General features: G+C 35.3%; 2 protein-coding genes and 1 non-coding gene across 3 annotated transcripts in view; 1 reads left to right on the plus strand and 2 right to left on the minus strand.

The window, feature by feature from the left end:
• Window positions 1-932: 932 nt before the first annotated feature.
• On the minus strand, window positions 933-6210 carry LOC113503733. Its single transcript, XM_026885816.1, has 3 exons — window positions 4894-6210; window positions 3462-3577; window positions 933-1158 (listed from the first exon to the last, which is right to left on the minus strand). Exons 1-3 carry the CDS (start codon window positions 5027-5029, stop codon window positions 1072-1074), a joined length of 339 nt encoding a protein of 112 aa, XP_026741617.1. The 5' UTR covers window positions 5030-6210; the 3' UTR covers window positions 933-1071.
• On the minus strand, window positions 5844-5915 carry Trnaq-uug. Its single transcript has one exon. It is a non-coding gene; the product is annotated as a tRNA-Gln (tRNA).
• Window positions 6211-6356: 146 nt separating the features above from the next.
• The window catches only part of LOC113503983 (mitogen-activated protein kinase kinase kinase 11-like), a 50542-nt gene continuing 32967 nt past the window's right edge, over window positions 6357-23931 (plus strand). The window contains exon 1 of the mRNA XM_026886128.1: window positions 6357-7376. Within this exon, the coding sequence (XP_026741929.1) occupies window positions 6701-7376 (676 nt within the window). The 5' untranslated portion in view covers window positions 6357-6700. The remainder of the gene's footprint in view (window positions 7377-23931) is intronic.

The following is a 23931-nucleotide window of genomic DNA, read 5'->3' on the forward strand; positions in this document are numbered from 1 at the left end:
TTATAAATGATAAAGTTAAGTTCTGATATTGTGCCGTATAACAAACTATATCTCGTCCAATTATCGTGAAAAGTTTGAAAGTTCACGGACAACATCAGATATATTGTTCTGAACCCAAAGTAAGTAGCTAAAGCACTTGTGTTATGGAATTCAGATACCACAAAAACCCAGACCCGAGACAATGTAGAAATGTGAATTTATACATTGACCCGACTGGGGATCGAACCCGGGACCTCAGAGCTAGCGACACCATGAAACCGGCGCGTACTCCACTCGACCACGGAGGTCGTCAAAGTGAGATCTACATTAAATAATTAATAATGTATATTTAATATTTTGTCCAGGTAAAAAACCGAATTTATAATCAAATTACGGTCTTTGCCTGTAAACTTCATCGTTGCCCACAGAACTCTAAAAGAAGGAACGATAGAACAGAAACACCATCTGATCCCATTATTAATGTATTCTCAATACCTGCGAAGATCTAAGTTTCGCGCTGTTCCACTATCGTTTAATAAAAAATGCATGCTCGTTCAAAGAGGAAGAATCCAGGGAATCCAGGCCATTTCTTATTTACTCCTTGATTGAAAATCGCACTTGTAATAATGTATGAGGTTTGTACCTAAAACGATCTTACAAAACCATGTTAGGTAATGGATTTACTTAGATATACTTACTAATGACCACAAGCGGAGAAGTGAAGTGATAATAATAATACAATAATAGTGAGAAATGATAATAATAACCTCTGTCCAGCCCCTCTTACTAAAAGACACTTCTACTATTCAACGTCAATAGAAAACGTTCGAATTTATGAAGTTGACAGGTCACCGTCACGTGATCTGTCGAAATGTAATGTCATTTGCAAACGTACAATTTACGTAGTTTGTTTTTAATTATTAATAAATATTTTAATGTGTAATGATTAATAATATTTTTTAATGATGAAATAGAGGGGCTGTAGTAGGACGCCATGGGCTAGAAAAAAATATGTATATGACCTAGAGAGCTAATTAATAACTGATTATTATTTAAAAGGAGTCCGCATATTGAAAATTCAGATAATAGTTATTATCGGTTGCTATTTAAATAATACTCACATAATTTCGTTTCACTTCGCCTTTTCACTCGAAGTTTGATGACACAGGATGAAATGCACTGTAACAAAATAAAAACGTCAATATACGTCATTAGATAACCTCAAACAAGGTTCCGGGTTTTCCCGCGTTTTCGAATAAAAGATGGAAATCTGTCGCTCTTACTTGTCTATGGGATCCAACCTAGCTCCATTATGAAATTCATGAAAAGCGCGCGAAAGCTTCGATATGAAAAGGACATAAAAATAATGTATTTTTGATATTTGTGTGAAAAATCTCTTTAATTCAATAGAATATAATAGTAGATACTAATTTTCTTAAACGTCTGGTAACATAGCGGAAACTTCAGGCAGAGAATTCATTTAGTAATTCTCCTGCCGATCACTAGTGACGAATACAAAATCTATACTTAATATATAAAGCTGAAGAGTTTGTTTGTTTGAACGCGCTAACTACTGTACTACTGTATCAAATTGAAAAAATATTTTTGCGTTGAATAGACCATTCATCGAGGAAGGCTTTAGGCTATAAACCATCATGCTGCGACTAATAGGAGCGGAAATACAATGGAAAATGTGAAAAAAATAGGGCAGGTATAAATCATAAGTTATATCTTGTACCCACGGGGACGAAGTCGCGGGCAACAGCTACTCAAAAAATTTAGGTACTTAACGTAATCAAATTCTCTGTTCTTTATTATATTATACATTATTTAATATAATATATTATGTATATTTTAGCTTATCGAGGTCCACTGCTTCATACGGACTTCCCCCAAGTTAAAAAACATGGCAGAACCAAATACTTAACAATTAATTTTAAAAACTAACGAGTCTCTAAACGCCTTCACTCAAACCTGTGTAAGTAAGTAAGTAAAAAGTATACTCAAAAACGTTCCCCTAAGTTTTTCTTTAATGAAGTATTTTTGAAGCTTTGTGTACCGCCTGCCCGTATATTTAAAACCACAGGACGAGTTAAGCTTGAGGATTTGCTACAAACGGTCTCCTCTCTCTGTAATCCTTTGGAACTTTGTGGACGTGAGATTTATGCATGTGTGAAGGTGAAAAACTGTACTATAGTAGAAGTACCGGACAAAAGAATATAGTGTATAGTGTCCTTTGAACAAAAAGGTTTTATACAAAGAAAGCCGTCAAGGAATTATGTATTTTTTTTACGTGTTGAATGGCAACTAAATTGAATGGCCGTGTAAAGAAGAAAAATTAAGAACATTTCTAGTTTCCTGTAAAAAATGTATCGATTTTTTACAGCTGACAGATCTTCTCTCCTCGGATAAGAGTCTGCAGGAGTAATAGGTACCTTCAAATAAAATAAATAAAGTGGAGGTTCAACCCTAACGCAGTTAAAGTACCAATGTGACTTTATGTTATGCTTAATTATTTCAAGACGGTCAAAACGGTGAAAGATAATATCGTAAGGTAAAAATGGAAATGGGATCGGGAACGGCTAACAAATGGTGATCAATGTTCAAACCTTCCCTATATGGAACCCACCCCATGCACAGCAGAGGTGCAGAGCAGAGCCTGTATATTGTCTAGTGGTATTATATCCTTTATTTAAATTAAATAACATATAAATTACATTTTTAAATATAGGTAAATAAAAAAAAACAACATATATTTAAAAATATAAAAAATTGTGTCCAACCGGCAACGGGAACAGGGCCCAAGCTGCCGGTGGTCAGGGCTCCAAAGAGAGGAACCTCCTCACGATGCGCGCCGTGTCCAGAAGTACCGCTCTCTGAATCAAACCCTTGACCCAGACGCACAACGAGAGCCTCATAAGGTGTTGGTCGAGGCTCTTGGCTATCAAGCCATTGACACTCACGACTATCGGGACAATGATTGCCGAGTCCACCTCCCACAAGTCGACAACCTCGTGAGCTCTATTATGTTATTATTATCATTTACTTTAAATAAAACCGTTTCATCTACCTCGTTCTAAAGGATGTTTAGATAAGAATGGCATATATGTATAGAGGTACTTTATTGCACACCACATCTATATCTATACTAATATATAAAGCTGAAGAGTTTGTTTGTTTGTTTGTTTGAACGCGCTAATCTCAGGAACTACTGGTCCAAATTGAAAAATTCTTTTTGTGTTGAATAGACCATTCATCGAGGAAGGCTTTAGGCTATAAACCATCACGCTGCGACTAATAGGAGCTAAGATACAATGGAAAATGTGAAAAAAACAGGGCAGGTATAAATCATAACTTATATCTTCTAACCACGCGGACGAAGTCGCGGGCAACAGCTAGTTTGAAATAAAAGCTTTTTCATTTTCATCTACCACGTCCTACCGTTGATTGTGTTTACTTATCCTGGTTCAAAGGTCACTTACCTCGTGTATATGTCCGAGGACCTCTGCCCGGGACATATCCTCGAGTCGCGTCTCATTCACGTCCATGATCTCGTCAGCCAGCTCCAGGTTATCCCAATTCCCGGCAGATGGCGAACCTGGACAAAGGGGTGGAATAAATAAACTTTTTTCTCAGAAGTTTTAGTTTCGATTCGAGTTAACTTCGGGTGGGGTAAAGATGTATTCCAGCGACTTGTTTTATGCTGTTAGACCGAAAGAGAGATTCATTTTTGAAAATTAGTATCTGATGAACAATGTTCGGAATGCATAAAGTCAGATGTAGCATTTTTCAGCACCCTGCAAAGAATATAGCCTCCTATAAATACAAACAAATGGGTAATATTTAGAAGACCATTGATAAGATTTTTTATTTAAACAACTCGGTCGTCTACAATGTTGGCTACTTATGTTTGCAAATTTTACCAAGGAAACAATGCCAATTTTACCAAACAGTTTCTTAAAACTATACAACACATCTATTAGCCGGCTAGTGGCTTAGAAACTCTCCTTTATTTGCCTCTGGCAAAGAGTAATTAACCTGGACACATAACCTCCTTTGATAGTTTACGTGCAATTTGTGATCTAGTCACATTAGACTGATTTTGATAGGTTGATATTTTGCTAGACATCTATGAAAATAAGCCAGAGATTTGCGGTCACTCTACAGTTATTAAAAACCATGGCATAAATTAAAACTAAGGTACAAATTAGAAACAATATTTTTTTTTTCAAAATAAAAGAATTTTAATGGTTTTTGTTTTTCTAATATTTTCATAATACATTATCAGCCGCGTCTGACGCGGGCGAGGAACAATGTTTATTGTCACGTAAAGAAATGAAAATTAATTTTTAAAATAAATACCATGATATTTCAAATTCTATTCAATATTTTGAGTATTTTACACACTTCAATTTAAAGCACGTACCTATCCAAATCAAAACTTGAAATCTTTTCCCAGGATAAGGACACGCCTTTAATTGAATATTCAATAACAATAAAAACACTTATAGCACTCAATAGTATACTATTTTAAATATAAATAAATAACTACTGAAAGTAAATTCAACGAATAAAAAAATCTTAACCTCTTTAAAAAAATTAAAAAAGGTTAGGTGCGGTGGAAGCTTCAAGTGCGGGTATTGCAAACGAAGGTAAGACGTTATTCTGACGACAACAAACTATTTTAAATGTAAAAATTATATTAACTTCGAAATAAACGTAATCTGGTATTTAATTATTGGCAAAACACAGTTTAATTATTCAGTAAATATTAAAAAGTAAATAGGTCCATCGAAGAAAGGAGGTTTCATGTCTTCACAATTTTGCCATGAATATTACTTATACACATAATGAAAATATAAATTCATCTTAAGACTAATGTAAAATAATTATCTTAAATAGCTTTGTACTTACCGTATAATTTAATTTTATTATCCTTAGTTTGCACTACTATAATAACATATCCTTCTAGATCAACAGATTTACATTTCACCGTTGTCATCTTATCTATCGCATTGATTTGCGTCGTCGGTGCGTTAAAAGTATTCATTTTGTTATATAATTAAATATTTTTATTAATACGTCTAAGCACAATATAGCTAATAATACGGCCCATTCACGCTCCCGTCGTACGAATCAATTATTATTTTTTTAATTTCATGCCAACGCTTACGCCAACGCCACTTCAAACACAGCCCACTTTTTAAACAATTATTCATGTTTGTTATTTTCCACATTATTTTCTTAAATCTAACCCGGAGATAGTAAATCGGCCATTATTATTTTAGATTCTCACTTGTTTTAAACTGAACACTGCTTGGACATCTAAGTAATTACTATCACAATGTATTTCTGAGGTTAATTTTACGTAATTTCACATGATTTCAACGTATTGTCGAGTAATAAGCAATTTTTTCTTTCGCTTTCAGTATGACATGTCACGTTACGGTGTTTAGAATTAGCGCGGTGGGTTTTATTACACTTTGTGGTTATTTTTACTTAATACTAATAAACTAGCACGTACACTAACTATTTAAAGATATTTATCAGCTATTTATCTAATATTTAAGGCGTATCTACGTGTTTTTGAGAGTGAAAACCGGCCCCACGTCCGCGGGCTGGGTGGCCGCGAATGGATACGACTATCCCATTTTCGCGCGATCAATAATGCTCCCTACCCAGCATCCCTTCAGACTTCAGACTCCCACAGACTATCGTAACATTTTATACTTTAGGTTGTTTTGTTCGCGAATATGTTGAATATAATATAAAATAAAGATATTTTAAATTCAAATTAATGAAAAAAAAATACAAAAAGGGAGAAAATCGTGCATGAAACAGTAAAAAGTTAGACCGAGGGCGGAAGGTCCCACCGAGATTTGAACTCGGATCGCTGGATTCAAAGTCCAGAGTGCTAACCATTACACCATGGGACCTGGTACGATAAAGTGTGAAATTATACTTGATAATTTCAGTGATATGATGATTAAGAACTATTGCGAAAATACACGTTTTGATATTATTCCAATTCTTGTCCTTTTTCCTTGCAACAACGATGTGCTTAAACTCGCAATACAAAGCAAAAACAAAAGTCCATAGTGTAACTTGAATACGAAAGAAAAATAGCGCCATCTATGTTTTAAGCATCAAAACTATATCAGATCATATGTTTTATCAACTTGCCCTGCATTAAAACTACACAACATGGAATATGAAGAATGATTAAAAAGATCTTATTTATATATTTGGGAAACTGTAACCATTGCATGTCTTATTATTATTTTAAGTTTTTCCATACATGGAGTTAGTATTTTTACAACCTGCAATTTTTTTGGATGGTGCAATTATGTTATTGCAACACTAAACGTCAGTTTGTCACTGACTTCGCTACGGTATGGTTGTCATTTCGTCCGTCTATCAGTTGTCGTGATAGATGAATGGAAAATAATTAACTTTATCGCAGCGAAGACGTTATTAGTCTATCTTCAAAACGTAACGTCGCGCGGGTTGCGACACATTTGTGCTGATATACGAGTGCTTGCTTCGACACAACACCGCCATGATCGATGTTAGAAACAAAGATGGCGGAATAATACGGTGATCATAACCAAACGCGTTGTTTTGTCGTGTGTAGCGTTATGTGCTGTGGTGGGTGGCGGCTGCAGCAGTGTCGGGGCGCGTGAGTGAGGAGGACAGGCGCGATGGGGGCGCGGCCGGGGTGATGCCGCCGCGGCCAGCGGCCGGCCGCGCGGCCATGGCGGCCGACAGCGAACGCCCGCCGCTCGCTCTGTTCACCGCCGTGTACGACTATGTGGCGCAGGGAGAGGACGAGCTCTCCCTGCGCCGTGGCGAGATCGTCGAGGTACTGTCGAAGGACGCTAACATCTCAGGGGACGAAGGCTGGTGGACAGGGAAGATCGGCGACCGCGTCGGTATATTCCCTGCCATGTACGTTACCGAGGAAGACCCTCTGGCCGTGGAGCCACCGCGCGTGTCCTTCTCCGAGCTGAAGCTGGAGGAGGTGATAGGCGTGGGAGGCTTCGGGAAAGTGTACCGCGGCTACTGGAACGACGAAGTGGTGGCGGTGAAGGCGGCGCGCCAGGATGCGAACGAAGATATAGAGGTTATCAAAGAGAGTGTATTGCAAGAGGCGAGACTGTTTTGGGTGCTACAGCACGAGAATATAGTGTCGTTGAAAGGTGTTTGTTTGGAGGAGCCAAACTTGTGTCTGGTGATGGAGTACGCGCGCGGCGGGCCTTTGAACCGAGTGCTGTCGGGTCGTAAAATCCGCCCCGACATCCTGGTGGACTGGGCCATTCAGGTGGCACAGGGAATGGCGTACTTGCACGTCGGAGCCCCCATGTCCCTTATACATCGCGACCTCAAAAGTTCCAATGGTAAATTACTTTTTTTTTGTTTTGGGTGCCCCTGTCACTGTCAAACATTGCATATTTTATTGTTTGGGATTCAATTTGTTAACTACCACATAAAAACTAGATTATTAAAGCTTTGAAAGTAAATCCTCATTAGCCTGTCTAGCTTACCTGCTTGTTCCCTATACCTATCTTAATCTTTACTATTGCTAAAATTTTAGTGCAATGTAATATTAAATAGATAAAATCATTGAAATTACAATGCTATTTACCTCGTAAAAACAAATTAATATTCTAAAATTCATTAATTTCAGTCATATGTGCTTCATTGCACCAACAAATATGTCTGCCATGTGTATGTCTGAGAAACAAGACTAATATAATAATAGTTACTATTTTATTTACATATCTATGTAACATATTACGTTTCACATGTCTTCTATGTCATTAACCCAAATCATTATCAGTAACCGATTATCCTTGTCATACACAAACTCAAGGTCATTTAAACAAATATTATCAGATACAAAATAATCCACATTCCATAGATAACAGTTATACTGATTGATAATTTCCATATTGGCTGTCATTGTCAAACTCATAAAATATTATGGTACTCACTGAAACTTATCTAGAATCAATTGTTTTATTGTATTCCTTATCAGTTTGGTTCTTTTATTGTTTGATAGATTATCTTTTTGTTAACCAATTTTTCCTGTTCATGATAAGTAATTTTGAAGTACTTCTTGTTAAAAATGTTCTGGTTCTACCTACCCCTGTTCTAAGCACTATTATAACATTTTGCATTAAAATATGCTTATTCACACATTACGCTATACTGTGTTTCTCGTAAGTACAACTAGATTCACGCAGAGCACAAGCAATCCCATGACTCTGGCTAAAGCAGTAGAAGGGGCCTGGGGTGTTTTTAGTCAGTGGAAGTCCAACATATCCCCAAACCGTGCCCTCAATGTGGGTTCAAGCCATTAGCGTTTTACCCTGGAAAAAAAGGTGTTTCTTGTGACTCAATCCACAACAAATTCAGTCTATAGCATGCTGTGGTTGCCAGTATAAAATATAGCCTAGACCCCTCCATTACCCATCCCCTTAAAATCTAAATACCCATAAAAGGGTGTGCACCCCATTCAATATATATATATTTTTTTTTTTGTAAGAAATTTTGTTTGTAAAATTAATATGGATTACTCTCGAGATGTTTATTTTACTACACCATGTTTCTCATTCAAATTATCACAATTGAATATTTTTCAAGTTAGTATTTAAATTCTGAACTCTGAAGGTAACAGATTTCTGTATTCTGTATCAATATGCTTTCATTTGAATGTATTTGCAGACTTCTGGTTATTCTTCTCAACCCCACGACTTTAAAACCAATTTTTTTGAAACTTGCATGTTATTCACCTTAAATACAAAAGAGATTAAATTGAGTTTGCCTCAACTGTTTGGGATCCATCTATTAGTGATTAAAAACACTACCATTTTAAGGTATTTATTATTCCTTGATTCTTCTCTCAGACCTATGCAGTAGCTGGCATAACTGCATAGGTCTTTATTTAAATTATGTGTGCAGTGCAATGTAACAGATTACTATTGGAAGTATCCAGTTGTCAAAAGTTCACAAATCTAGGCTCATGTATTGAAGGTAGCAAGCTGGTCTATACTTAGACCTTATGTGTAATAGTGTAATTATTCGTGTAGTGCCTGGCTGTATATTAACATTATTATTTAAATATACGAATCTTACATTTGACCCTAACACAACTACCCACAATCTCTTTTGGCACTCCTCACCCACATACGCAACACTTAGTTTTTTCTTTGATTGATAGCATAATTATTACTTTACGCTTTTAATTATTTGCTGCCATTTAAGTAAGCTATGTGTATTGTAAGCTTTAAATGGACCTGAAGCTCTACATGTGGATTGGAATTTTTCACACCATTTAGGGTACTGCATATTTAACACTTCTGAGAGACTGTAACATCTAATTAAACTCATTAATGAATACCGAGTTACTTACTGTGTTGTAAGATTTCTTAAATTAATTCACTCCTTTTTTCGAAATTTGTCTTTTTAATTATGAATACTATTTAAAAAAAAGTTTGAACGATGTTTCGCTTCAATCAATAAATCTTTTTATTATTCTTAAAACAGGAATACATGCCACAAAAACCGTTTATTTAAACGTCGATAAGTCACGTGAAGTTGACCTGTCTTCTCTGTACATTCGAGCGTTGACGCGATTTTGGAAATGACACTTGACTGTAAAGTCTGCAATTTAATTGAATATTAGAATGACAGTTAACATGATAATAAATTTTATAAAATAATCATACTTGTTTCGAAACTTCTCGGATTCATAGCCTCTACATATATAACAAGAAAAAAATCAAGTTAATTGTCTGCCAAGGATTTTTTACACTGAAATTTTCAAATAGAATACACAATAAATAATTTATCTTCCAAGTACTAGCTCACATAATGCATAGTACATTTCATTATTGAACAGAACCGGGTCACGAGTGCTACTTTGACAGCTCTAAGGTCTCTGACCTCTTTTCATACGATTTACACAATTCAACAAATGATATTTACGCAGTTTTTGTCGCGACGAACAATTATTCGTTGGATAATATTGTGCAAGCATACTAACATACTGTTTACCTTGACTTTTAATATTAATACTATTTCTGCACTACTTTTACTTGTACAGTCAGCAATAAAAGTTCATAACCACTCAGATTTAAATAAATATAATAGTATTAACAAACAATATACAATGACTAAATATTTGGATAGTAGATTAAGGGAAAACATACAATAGATCTATTGAAAACTTACTGAAAACTTTCATTTTAGAGGTCATTGAACATTCATGAATATTCGCAAATCTGACACGCCAACGTTTCGTGTAGACGTTACTTATCCCTACTAATATTATAAATGCGAATGTAACTCTGCCTGTCTGTCTGTCTGTGTGTTACGCTTTCACGTCTAAACCATTGAACTGATTTAATGAAATTTGGTACAGAGATAGAGTTGATCAGTTGACCTTGAGAAAGAACATACTGTCCTATTTTTATCCTGGACTTTTGAAGAGTTCTCTTGGAAACGCGATATAACCGACCTCGACGCGGGCGAAAAGCTAGTTTGTAATATAAAGCACGTACGTTTCTTGCTTCATTCAAGACCGACCCCTGCTGAGTTGATATCCTGTCAATAACTGATTATCACCTTTTACGATTTTATCACATCTAATCTCAACCTAACTAGATTAAACTAGATTATAAAACTGACAGCTTTGTGAACTTATGAGAAACACGTTCTTAATTGTTTATTAGAATCAATTATAAAATCACACTACATACTTGTAGTATTAAATAAGCCATAATATTAAATAAGATTAAAATAGTGCCAACATGCTCCAACTTACAAGTTCGGATACTGAGGGTACCGTACGAATACGCTAAATACAATAAAAATAGTTATCCATCGCATTTATGGCCTCTCTTATAATAGTGACAATAGAAATACCTACATCATGTGAAAAGTCAAACTGTTAGTTATTACCTAAGTGGTTGATGAGATACAACCCGGCGACAAACGGACGAACTGCGGGACCCTAAAAAGCGCGTAAATCCTAAACATTCAAGGAATATACTTTAAACTGCATTTTTCATGCCTTTACAAATCGTTAAAGGTGTAGAAATCACTAGCATGCATAGTATTTATTGTTAATCCATAATACTAGGTCTTAACCAGAGCCATGGTATAGAAATCGCCAATGACTAATGAAGTAAGGCTATCGGCTTTAGATATCGCCCATTCCAAAACCTTTGATGGCTCGGTATTTCGGTATGTACCATCTTTACTAGCAGACACCTTTAAAGATGGATAGTATCACAATTTGTGCCCGCACCCTTGCGAATGAGGTCAAAGACTGCGTTATACGTAATCAAAATTACATCGATTAATTATTATTAATTTAAATACTTAGAATTTGATCACTTGCATCTCGTAGTATTCTTTCAGCTTCATGGTTTTTTTTTTCAAGAGGAGTTTAGGTCATTCTAACTTGGTTATGCTTATGCCCTCGTACTGACATTGGAAGCCCGGGTGCGCCGCTGATGGTGCTTAAACACACAATGGGGAACACCCCTTAGACGTTATGCCTATGCAGTATTGCAAACGCGTAGCTTTAAACTTGTACACATTAACATATGCTAATCTCGCACTTTCCGGTTGCAAAAATCAATAAAAAATACATTAAAGTGGTCCTATGTTGTTACTTAAAATAATTTATGTTATAAACTTGTTTTTCGTTACAATACAATTTGATATATTTCATTGCCAAAAGTTTCATGATCTTAATAAAGGCGACATTCATTAGTCTTTTAAAGTAGTAAAGTCTTAGTTAAGTTTTTTTCCTTCTTTTCTTTCTTACTACTTTTTGCATTCGCATCAATAATTGCACTAAACATTATATTATTGCTATTACAGAGTAGATAAACTTACTTCATAATCTTAACTTTAACAAAGCAAAGCTCTTTAATTAAAACTAATAGCATAATAAACATATTTTTAAGTATATGTCCAAGGTTTATCTGTGTTTCGAGCATGTATGTAGGTACATACTTTACATCTCAACCAGAAGGTTGCTGTGTGTGATATGAATATAATGTGACATAAAATCTTGTTATTTGCTTCCAGGCAAATAGTCCTGCAATGTCTAGTAGTTGTTGGATTCTACAGAAAACTGTCTATTTGACTAATTTTCTTAGGCTTGAGTTTGATATTCTAACGCGTAGTATTTACGTGTTAAAACAGGTTTACAATTGTGCACAATTAACAAATTACTAAGCAACGTTTTGCTACATCTGCACAATTGTGCGTGTATTACGTGTGTAGAATAAAAGGCCAAACATATCCGAGGAGTTTCGTTTCAGTTCAGACTTTTACGAAAAGTGGATTGCACTGATATCATTCAGTAATTAAAAAAGTCGATCATAATTTTAATTGACGTAAAGCAGCTCCAGACTTAATAGACATGCTTAGTTTGCTTCGAATATCAGTTTATTATTCTTAAAGCCAGACACAGTCATGAACTTCAGAGGAATCTTGATAAAAACTTAAAAGCGAAACCAAGTAACAGTCCAAAGCCAAAGTTATGATCGGTAGCAAATGAAAACTCCAATATTTCCATTTCGCCCCTCGGCGACCCCTGCGGAAGGGGCGCTAACCCTTTTACACCATCCAATCAGCTGAAAGCATCCTGTCATCGTATCTGCAACGTAATTGGACGTTATTAAACGTAAATACGGGCTTCCCTTGTCATCGTACGTTTTAGGATGATTTTGAACAGGCTTTAATTTCCGTGTTTGATCTATTTTGAATGTGCACTGTTTTGGAAGAGCACACGTAACTTCATTGGCTCTAGACGCACCGAAGGGTTTGCACTAATGCCTCTACTGGGTTCAGGGTTATCCATTGGTAAATGTAGCTGATTTTCAATATTTGTTTTAAATATTATAGCTTGAGATAGGTATAGATTTTATTTGTAAGGAAGCACAAGGTTTCGATTTTCAGCCTTTAGGTTATTATAAATAATAACTTTCTTCTTAAAAATATAACCTTTTTAATTAAAAGGATAAGGCTATTAATTCACTATTACAAAATGTTGTGTAACGTATGTATGTACGTCAAGAAAATTAAATGTGTGAACATTTCTCATTTGCACATAACCTTGCCTGCTCGCCTGTATGTCACGGCCTCGTTTCCTCTTCGATCTCCTGCTTGTATCCGCTGTTTCCAAAGATTAACATCCTTCGCCATCAGCCTTGAGATTTAATAAGCACCTTGTTAACTTAATGGCTCTAATACGTAACACGATAAAGCTCTTATACACTTTCGTTAACTTGCCGGTTAGTTTCAACGGTCTTGTGTCTTGAGTTAGTTCGGAAACTAGTAGTAGTTACATTAAACTTTGTTTACGAGTTCCTAACTTCCGATGTATGTAATAATTGTCTTGATACTTTGAAATTATTCTTGAATACTATAAGTAGAACTTATTTTATGCTATCAACAAAGTTATGACGTAAACCGTGTCCTTAATTTCGTAAATGTAGATTTAATGTCAGTATGAATATCAATTATTCAATTCAAAGTCCAGAAAGCTATGCTCTAATCTTTGTGCGTACTCCAAACACATTAGAAAACTTTTTACCCGCTAATACTATAACCAACATAATAAGTTATTATTTTTAAGAATCAGCGTGTAATATACAAAACTTTCACTTGTCATACGTATCGAATATGCCGTTCATAATTGATCGTGCCAAATTCAGGTGTCGCACTTCAATGTACAGCGAGGACTGTTAAAATTAACATTAATTCGCAACACTCTTTATGGCAGAACGAACCACATGCGGCCATTGATGAGTGACGTGGTAATCATTTGGCACAACCGCTTATTATTGCTATTACATTTGAAGGGACGATGGGAATGTTGTAAGTATTATCATTAAAAACTTGCAGTTTTGCATGAAAGGTTAACTGAAATGTCTGTTGTTTTATTGGCAGTAGTTTTTGTAGCAAATAACTTTGTGTGAAGTAAGTTGTCACGGTAAAATTTAACTAAAGAGAATCCGAGTGTAAAAATTGCCTCCATCTTAGTGGTCAAAAAATTTTTTAAGCCTATGCTAAATACTTACAAGTTCATTACCCTCATTGATCGATGATCATTATTAAATCACGGAACTAAGACTACGCTTACATTTTATCTAGCTTAAGTGAAGTAATACCTAAAGTTTTGCGGCTTTATTACGTATGCACGAAACGGGACATCGACGTCCGCGTGCTAAGGCCAACCGTATCCGTTTGCACGTAACTTTGTACATGACGCAAACCGCTGCCGTAACGGCTGCCGACTGCGAAGCCTCGTGTTCTCAAATATTTATATATCATCCCTTTGTTTAACCGAAAAGAACGAAATGCGTACGCAAACGTTTTAGATTTTGCTGACTGCTAAGTCCGATCCAGAAAATTCAACGAGGTGGAATTACTGTACAATTACTGTGTCGGTTTAGATTTCAAAATAATTTTCCTTATATCTTCTGATTCTCGCTTTTTCTCCGTCTTGATGCTCTAAATGCGTACAAAACCTTCATATTCTATATTACAATAACGTATTTTCTACGTCTAAAATGATTGATTAAGTATTGAAAGGTCACACAATATCAAGTTTGCGATAGATGCTTTACTCTATACAAGTTTCACAAAGCTCGGTATCATTTCAAAATGCCGCTAAGACACGAATCGTAATTAACTGTTTGCTGGTTTATTTAACAATTGTGAAACGAAAGCGACGTGTTTATTAGACGGGGAAGTTACAAATCGTTTGTCAGGGACTTAATTAAGACATGTTCAACTTAGTGTAATACCTTAATTTCGTTACTGTTCAAACAAATAGAAATAACCTGCTCTTTGGTTTTTTTTTCTGAACTCAAAATGACGTCTGAATTTGGCATAATAGCTCCCGAATGGATTGAGCGATTTTAATTGAGATTATTTCGTATTAAGTTGAATTAATTGCGAGTAAAAATCGGTCGGTAATGTTTTCTCCATAATTATAAAACAATCAACAGTAGTTAAAAAATGCTGCTTACTTTCTCGTATGTATGATATTGATATTTAAATATTTTTACACATGTAAGTTGTGCAGATGTAAACGCATTCTACGAAAAGCAAGGTCCAAAGTCTCAGTACACATGTGGCGTGAAATCGATACGTCTGCAATTCCAAGCGCTGCATCTTAAATTGCCTCAAAACAGTTTTTACCGTTTTAAACTTGAAAATAAATAACTTTTGCTATTATTAGCATTTGTCACGGTATTTAAAGTTTTTTTAAGAACGTTTATGCTGCAGCCAACTTACAAAAAAGTGAGATTGAATGTTGAAATACCGGAAAAGGTAAACTTTTTCTTATACGAGGGGCGGTCAAAAAGTTCGCGGAATGGAAGGGGTAGAGAGGGGAGGGGGTATTTTTTTTTATCTGTCACTACTTAATGACTCAATTTAACTATAAATACTAAGTTTCAGCTTAATCGGGTCATTAACCTTCGAGATATCGCTGGATAAACAAGTAAATCGGGAAGAAAACACCAACTATGGAGAAAATCGAGTTTCGTGCAGTGATTAAATTCCTTACAAAGCAAGGAAAAACGCCTCAGATCATTATGGAAGAGATGACATCTGTTTACGGAGACCTTTGTCCTGGAAAAACGATGATTTACAAGTGGCATAGCCTTTTCAAGCAAGGTAGAGATTCGATTGAAGACGATCCGCGCTCTGGTCGGCCAATTGAGGCAACGTCCTCAGACAATGTTGAAAAAGTCGAAAAACTTGTTCTTGAAGATGCTCGTCTAAAGAAAACGCAAATCGCAGAGATGACTGGAGTATCGTCTACGACTGTTTTGAACATTCTCCATGACCATCTAGGCATGTCTAAGGTCTGTGCAAGATGGGTGCCGAGAATGCTCACACCACTTCAAAAACAGCAGCGCGTCGAGTGTTCTCGCGAGTTTTTGGACCTGTGTAGTGAGAACAGGGTTGAGTTTATGGACCGAATTGTGACTGGAGATGAAACTTGGGTTCATCACTATGAACCTGAGTCAAAGCAGGAGTCCATGCAGTGGCATAAAAAAGGTGCAGCGCCGCCTAAGAAGTTTAAGGTGTCACAATCGGCCGGAAAGATTATGGCTACAGTTTTTTGGGATTCTGAGGGGATTTAAATGATTGATTATAAAGATAAAGGTGTCAATATCACTGGAAAATACTACGCTACACTGCTAGAGAAATTAAAAAAAACAATCAAGGAGAAACGAAGAGGAAAATGGTCTCGAGGTGTGCTCCTTTTGCACGACAACGCACCCGTTCACAAGAGTCATGTTGCGATGGCTGCCTTACAGAAGTGTGGCTTCGGAACTTTAAATCACCCTCCCTATAGTCCAGATTTGGCCCCTTCTGATTATTATTTGTTCCCAAAAATGAAAAAAGTGCTTCGTGGAAAGAAATTCACCAATGATGAAGAAGTGAAGTCGGCTATTTCTGACTATTTTGAGGGGCTTGACAAATCTTTTTTTTTAGAAGGTATAAGTAAGTTAATTGAAAGATCTGAAAAGTGTATTAGGGCTAAGGGAGAATACATCGAAAAAGAAAAATAATTTCGAGCTGAATTTCGCCCCCCTTCCTTTTCATTCCGCGAACTTTTTGACCGCCCCTCGTAAAACTTCATTTTATTCCGTATCTCTCGAGCCGAGTCTACAGAAGTCCGTTTACTCAAACGAATTAATAGCGCTCTCTTACTTTGTTGACCTTACAAAAGCTTTCAATTGAGCTCCTGAACGTTTAACTAAAACTTGTTCAAATGTAAATAACTAGCTAGCCCATTCCCGTTGTACTTAACTATTTATTTACGTAAAAAAATGTTTTTTTACCTTCTTCGGTGTTGGAATGTTTGCTTTTCAAGTCTAGCTTATTCAACTAATTTATTTTGCTTGCCCATTGATAAGCGACAATAATGACAGCCGTATACATAGTGGCGTTATTAAAAGTCAATTTGTCTCTAAATGCCACTTGACAGTGGCAAAGACCGCATGACACTTGAGAGCTACAGTTTAGTGCTGTACGTCAAAACAACCATTTACTGTTCAAATATTCTTTAAATCGTTCAGTTACTTATAAAGTTCACAATAATTCTAACGATAATTTTAATTCTTAATTACAAACTGTGTAATAAATTCGCTTGTATCTGTATGATCTTGATTTATCTAACAAGCCGCATCTAGTAGCTCATTAATCCTTAAAATGGAGACCATTACCCGTTAAATAACCTTATTTGTTGGAATACCGATCGCTGGAAGAAAAGCGGATACGCGATCGGCTTTCGATTTATCGTGAGAATATTGTGACATTCTAGAAAATTCTCTTAATTTCTACTTACAATTAAGTATCGATTCTGTCATATTTATGTAACTTTTAAGTACAATCTGCATGTGATATTAAGCAATTACGTGATAAAATCGCAATATGCTGTACCTATTTAGTTGTACAAAGTATCATTATTTATTTATTTTTATTTGTCATATATTTCACCGGTCATTGGTAAAGGGACGCTATGATATTAATTTAATCTTATTATTTTTTTGCTGTTTCCAGATCTTAGAACTTATCAATTATCATATGGTTTGTAACGATTATGACAGATTTATCGATTTATTATTAGACAATACTTTAAGACATACCTGATACGTTGATATAATTAAATATTAAACAAGTTCAGTCTACAAAGTAGAAAGCTGTAATAATATAAAGCTTTCATTATACTCAATTAATATCAGCAAAACCTTCAAACCTCCAACTATAAAATTGATCGCTAACCCATTCTGAGCTATTCATTCAGAACTATCATACTGCTAACAATCGGCAATACAATTATTTCAATGTTATCTGATAATCAATTTATTGATGTATTAATAAATCAATGTATTGATGTTTCTATTAAGGTTTAGAATACCTTGATAGAGCAATGGGTTTCGTAGGGTGCCGCATTGCAGTATTTAAGTCACAAGGATAGAATAGATGGGAATAGATTTGGTTTGAAGTTAAGGGCTGTCTACTTAATAGGTATTCGCTTTCCGCACTTTTACTCGAGTGAATATGAATAATATGTGTCATATGGATACATTTAGGATTTCAGATCCCGACTAGGACAAGCAAACTTTGAAAAAGATTTTATACTAATTTATAGTGGAAAGCACTACTTACAAAAAAATATGATTACTTTAAAGGATTTTGACGTTGCATACAAATAATTAGCTAACTAAATCTGCTTTATGTGGCGCTTTTCTGATAAACCTGCACACTAACAAATCTCAAACGAATTCAATCTACAAATAAAACACAAACGTATAGTTATAATGCTATCGTAATCAATTCATAATTCAATCTATTGTATGGATAAACTGAAAGATCAAAGCACGTGGTGTTGCCCACTCTCGCAAGTAAGAGGCGTGATGTTTTGCATATTCAGATTATTCAGCCTATTGATCTAAAGCAAGTATTATAATTTTATGTTCATTTGTGCCAAACGTATACAACGTTTATAAACAGCATGGTTACTCGAAACATTACGTTTAGAGTTCCGTACACAAAGGGTGTAAACGGAACTTCAGTACTAAGGCTCTGTCGGATCCGTCTATTAACAGTAGGTATCTCATTAATCGTGATAGCGAAACAGATTGTCTTTCTGTGCAAAAACAAATCACTATTAAAAAAAAAACGAAGTTAAGCAACGACTAATACGATCGTGAATTTACTTGCAAATTATTTTCTCTTAATCCTATTTGTCGAGCGAGTCCGACCCGTACTCGCCCGATTTTATTGAGTTGAGCACGCGCCACACGCTCGTGTCAGCGTGTTATTATACACAAGATGTTTTACCAAAAGTGGGCAAAATGAAACCAGTTGTTAATACCTCTGTTCTGGATACGCTGCACTCTTGAATATTATTATGATATTGTATGCCTTTTGCGTGTTATCTTTGCGTAATGTTTAAGTGCCTCGTCATCTTTTGCTTTTTTACCTTTTGAAGGTAACATACAGTTTTATGCTTAAAACCCACGTGAAATGGCTACCGTAAAATGTTGGGATAGTAACAAGAAAGTCCTGTTTTTCTCCATGATAATCTTATGAAGGTTTTAAACACTGAAGATTTATAAATAATAAGTGGTTGTTTTGTTGTGTAGGGGATTTTATATTTAATGTATGACTGTAAGTATTGTAGTCTTGATTTGAACGCGTAGCACATAAATTCTATTTTAAAACAGTCAAGTGTGTGCTTGTCGAACAAATCCATAGTAACTGATACGGCGGACTGATAACTGACCGTTTGCCGACTAGATCGTAAAGGAGGTTAATTGTGAAACGTACCGTAACGAGAACGTTTAGGTTATACGCCCTTTGTTGACTTTATCACCATGGTTTTACGGTGTGGTGAAAGCTTTAACAGTGTTCCTCGCTACATTACCTTTAATCTTTTCTGTTTAACGATACGGAATAAATCGTCCGCTAAACTTAGATTAAGGGCAGGTAGGAGCGAACTAGCCGCAATCGACCGCAATCCTTTTGGTCGAACAGTTGACTTTAATCAAAAGAGACGTATCGTATATGACCAGTTTTTAGATTATACTGCTAAAATGACTTACTCAAAAATCTGTACTAATGTCATGGCGAAGAAAAGTTTTTCAGTTCGTCTCGTTGTAAGGGATTACATCAGAAACTGCTAAACCGATTTTAAAAAATACTTTAACTACTAGGTGCTTTATTTGTGAGTGTCACAGGCTGAATGATGACACCAAATATACTTCCCAAAAAATCATAGGCAGCTAAAACAAACTTTAAAATAGTTTAACTACATAATTTTTCAATTGCATGATGCGTGACACTTTCTGTTAAACAAATCCATTTTAAATGAATACTTATAACTATTTGCTTGAATATTATTTTGTTTTACCTTTTAGGTATAAAATAATGATATTGAAACTGCGTATGCGAGTAAAAAATTAACCTATTGTTAAAACAATAAATAATAACTTGGACTTACCATTCGACGATTACGAATAATATATTAAAAAAATAGTGAGTAAAGGGCCGTGGGAAAATATATCCATTCTCAGTACTGTATTGTTTTTTCTAAGAAATTAATACGTCATAGACGCGTTGTCAGGTTGTGCTGTAATAGATTGGTCTTGGACAATCGTTGTCAGCCTCAATGTCATTCGGTAGAATACCTAGATGTAAGGCGTTTTGTTTTAGTTATTGAAGTAAATATGACTGTCCAATGATTGAGTATAAACTGTTAAGTTGTACATTTTCTTTGAATACATCAATATTACCTTGTCAAAATGTAAATCATTACAAGACACTCATATTTTTATGAATACACAATTGGATCAGTAAAAACCTATGATTAATTATAAAAAAGTGATTTGTAGGTTACCTTTTAGAAATATTGCACCTCACAGCGAACTATACAAGGTAAACCAAGTTGGATAAATTGTACTAATGTATAGGTGCTTATTTAAATTCAAGTTAGTAATATATTCTCTGCCTCAAAAATTCTAAGAAAAAATTAAGTAGTATGTCGAAACAGCATACATCAGTGGACAAGGCTTTCTAGATTTTGTGCATACTTTTCCGTAAACAAGTTCATTATTCGCAAACGTACCGCTATTTCCACGTATCTGCTTTGTTCGATAATTGCCGTCCTCACAAACAAAACATTAAATTTAAACTCTTTTGTCGTTTTACTAAAATAATAACCGCCATAATAGGACTTTGTCCTCTAATATTCAGTGAACATACCTATGTGACTTTAAGGATTAAGATCTCCACGGCAAAATTCAAGATTCACCCATACTATACTCATATGTAGTTCACATAATATTAAAGTTATTAGTAGTATCGTCAACTACGCTTCCTGAATCATGTTTAGCATTCTGTGAATGTTATACAAAGCGGCCGATTACGGGTAAACCCAGTGTTGTAGACGTGTGCCCGATCGACTCCGCCAGACGCAGGTTCCATCGTATCACAAATACCTACGTTTGTACAAGTGACACTGGCTGCAGCTCAAAATTACAATTCAATTTTTTATTGTTTGTACCACAAGCTACGAATGTATCATTCGCTGATTGGACTCGAATTCTTTGATTTGATCTAACGGGTTTATATGTTGTATGCCTCAAAATAACAAGGGATTTAACCTTAAAAGCGTAAGTACCTACGGTTTTAACAAAACGATCACTTCATTTTTAATACGCTTTCAAACTTTAGACGCCTACGCGGCATTCAATAGTGGGTGACTGACCCAGTCAGTGCGATGCCTCGAGAACAATAAATTACTTAATTGCGCTGTCATTAACGATACATTTCGTTTGTCACTAAAATGCCCTTAGCATTAACCGAGTAGACTTTGTTTTTTTTATGAAATTACTCGTATCAGATTACTACAAACTAAGCAAAACTCAAATATTAATCCAAGAAACTATAATGACACACATGCATTAATAACAAAGTTCAATATTCCAAAGCAAGTATGGTAATCTCGACCTAAATTGACAAGTATCAGGCTACACATATTAGCTGCCAAAATCAGACTGCCATTCGAGGTTGCAAATGAGATGGAAGGTACCGTGGGACCCAAATACTTGTTACTTAAATCCGACTAATGTTCGATGTATATTCATGAGAGATATTACGTGCACCGGTAATACCGGATTACGTGGATCTTATCGACGACAGACAAACTGTAATAACAGAATATTGAGTTGGCCGACAACAAGTCCTAAACGCTATCGAATTTACAAGGCTTCTGAATAGAATAAAATATAATAAACTTGTATGGGGCCAGGGCACAAAAGTAGATTAAACAACAGAATTCCACTGAAGACTTGCTGGAAATAAATTTGTAGATGTTTTTAAACAATTATGGCAGATCGTAAATCTGATTTTGTTACTGAAGTTACAGGTGAACGCATGTCAAAAAGGAATAACTAATCTAAACATTACTCATCTAATCATAAAGCTGTTGTTTTATTGTTAAGGTCAAAATGTAACTATTTATATGACGTACATAATAAACATAGAATGTACATATCTCAAGTATAAACGTTATTTTTAGAATACATTTAAACAAATTACCGTAATCTGCAAGGTATCGACTGCAGTCGCAGATAACGGTGTAATGTGGCTAGGCTCAATTAATCTGTAACTATGTGGCTATTTCTTATATCTAAATTACCTACTTAAATAGCACATACAGTTCAAATGTAAACCGTTTTGTTTTGTTAATTTTATTACGTAGATTATACTCGTACTTTACAGTCGTTAACATGAAATCGTTACTAACACGTGTCGCTGTTTGCAAGTAGGTATCTTTTTATTTTAGCGGTAAGAGCAAAAGTTCCATAAGCAAATGCCATGAAATATACAGAATTAGACGAGTAATTGTATTTTTTTATTGTTTTGACGCAAAAAGCCTCAAGAAAACTAAACTACTACACTACACCGCACTACACGACGCATAGCGGTGTCTTTATTACACAATTGTAATAATATCACATGTAAGTTCAGGTTCGCCCTCTGACCGTCTAATACGGATGTGCTAGCCTACTACATATTTCGTTTAAGTTATTGCCGTTGCGGTACGAGTGTTTGTTACACCCACGCTTCTATCTTTATCGGATAATCAGTTTCTGTGCAGCCACAACTCTCTAAGTATTTGTGTTTATTTACGCATTTGTTGTGTCGAAATAATGCAAAAGATTTATTCAAATAAAACAACTCAGACCGGTCCAACGATAGAATATTATTGTCTTAATTTTGTTACTACAGTATCTCGTAGTATTATTCAGGTGTCGAAACTGTTGCGGCAATCGCTTCGTGTGAAACAAAACGACATTATCATTAATATAAAAAGGCTTGATATATGATTATTACTTGGTATTTACAAGTAATAAAGTTCATTGTCTCCGTCCATGTTACTGACATTAATCTGGGCAACCTACCGTTAACATTTCGATGAAAGGATATATGGATACGTCTGAACTGCAGTTGATTAGGTATCATCAAACAATATTATGGCCTGTCTGCAGTCAAATTGTCCGCCGCAACCCAAAATTGGCGTTGATTAAAAAAAGGAAACGCCTTTCGGGTCCCTAATTGAGTTTTTACGACCTTTTAATGGACCAGAATTTGATATTTCAATATTCAATTTTCCTTAATAATTTGCTGAATTGCGTGGCTTGTGATTGTATATGGTCTTGGTTTTGTAATGTACACTAAATAACTGGACAATACTATTTAAAATATGTGGATTTTAATGTGTTTCTTCTAGATCTCATATGATGCATAAATAAATCCGTCTAACCTTTTAGGAATTTTGCCACTGACGTTTAACCAAGAACACTAATGATAACCTTCCAACCATGATTCTTAGATGCTAATGACTTTCATAACTTGTTCATAAGAAATCTCGTTATCTTGTTATTACTAATTCTTACTACTAGAGCAATACCGACAACACATGACCAAATCCACTAACAATTCGTTGTAATCTATAAATAACGAGTCAGCAGCCACAATCGTACAGGGACTCAAGTGGTCCAAATGTACGAAACCTGTCTAGGCTGAGTCATGCAGAAAGCGATGTGTTTTTAAATCTTGATGATTCACCGCGGAAGAAATCACTTTCCACTGACCAATCTTGCTAAGTTTCGTGAGTAGACGTATAGAATATTAATGGCGTCACAGTTTAAACGGCTGCCCTACTGACGAAACCGTGCTGTCATATAAGAAGGATTTAAATGTATATTCTTTGCAATGTCCAAGTTGTATTTTTTTTATCACTAGCTATCAACTTATCATGATGATTAATCCTTTATAAGTATTTTTAACACGTGTGTACCTACTGTGTTTTTTACATTTAAGTAGCTAGAG

This window comes from Trichoplusia ni, chromosome 20, assembly GCF_003590095.1.
Source record: "Trichoplusia ni isolate ovarian cell line Hi5 chromosome 20, tn1, whole genome shotgun sequence".
Lineage (NCBI taxonomy): Eukaryota > Metazoa > Arthropoda > Insecta > Lepidoptera > Noctuidae > Trichoplusia > Trichoplusia ni.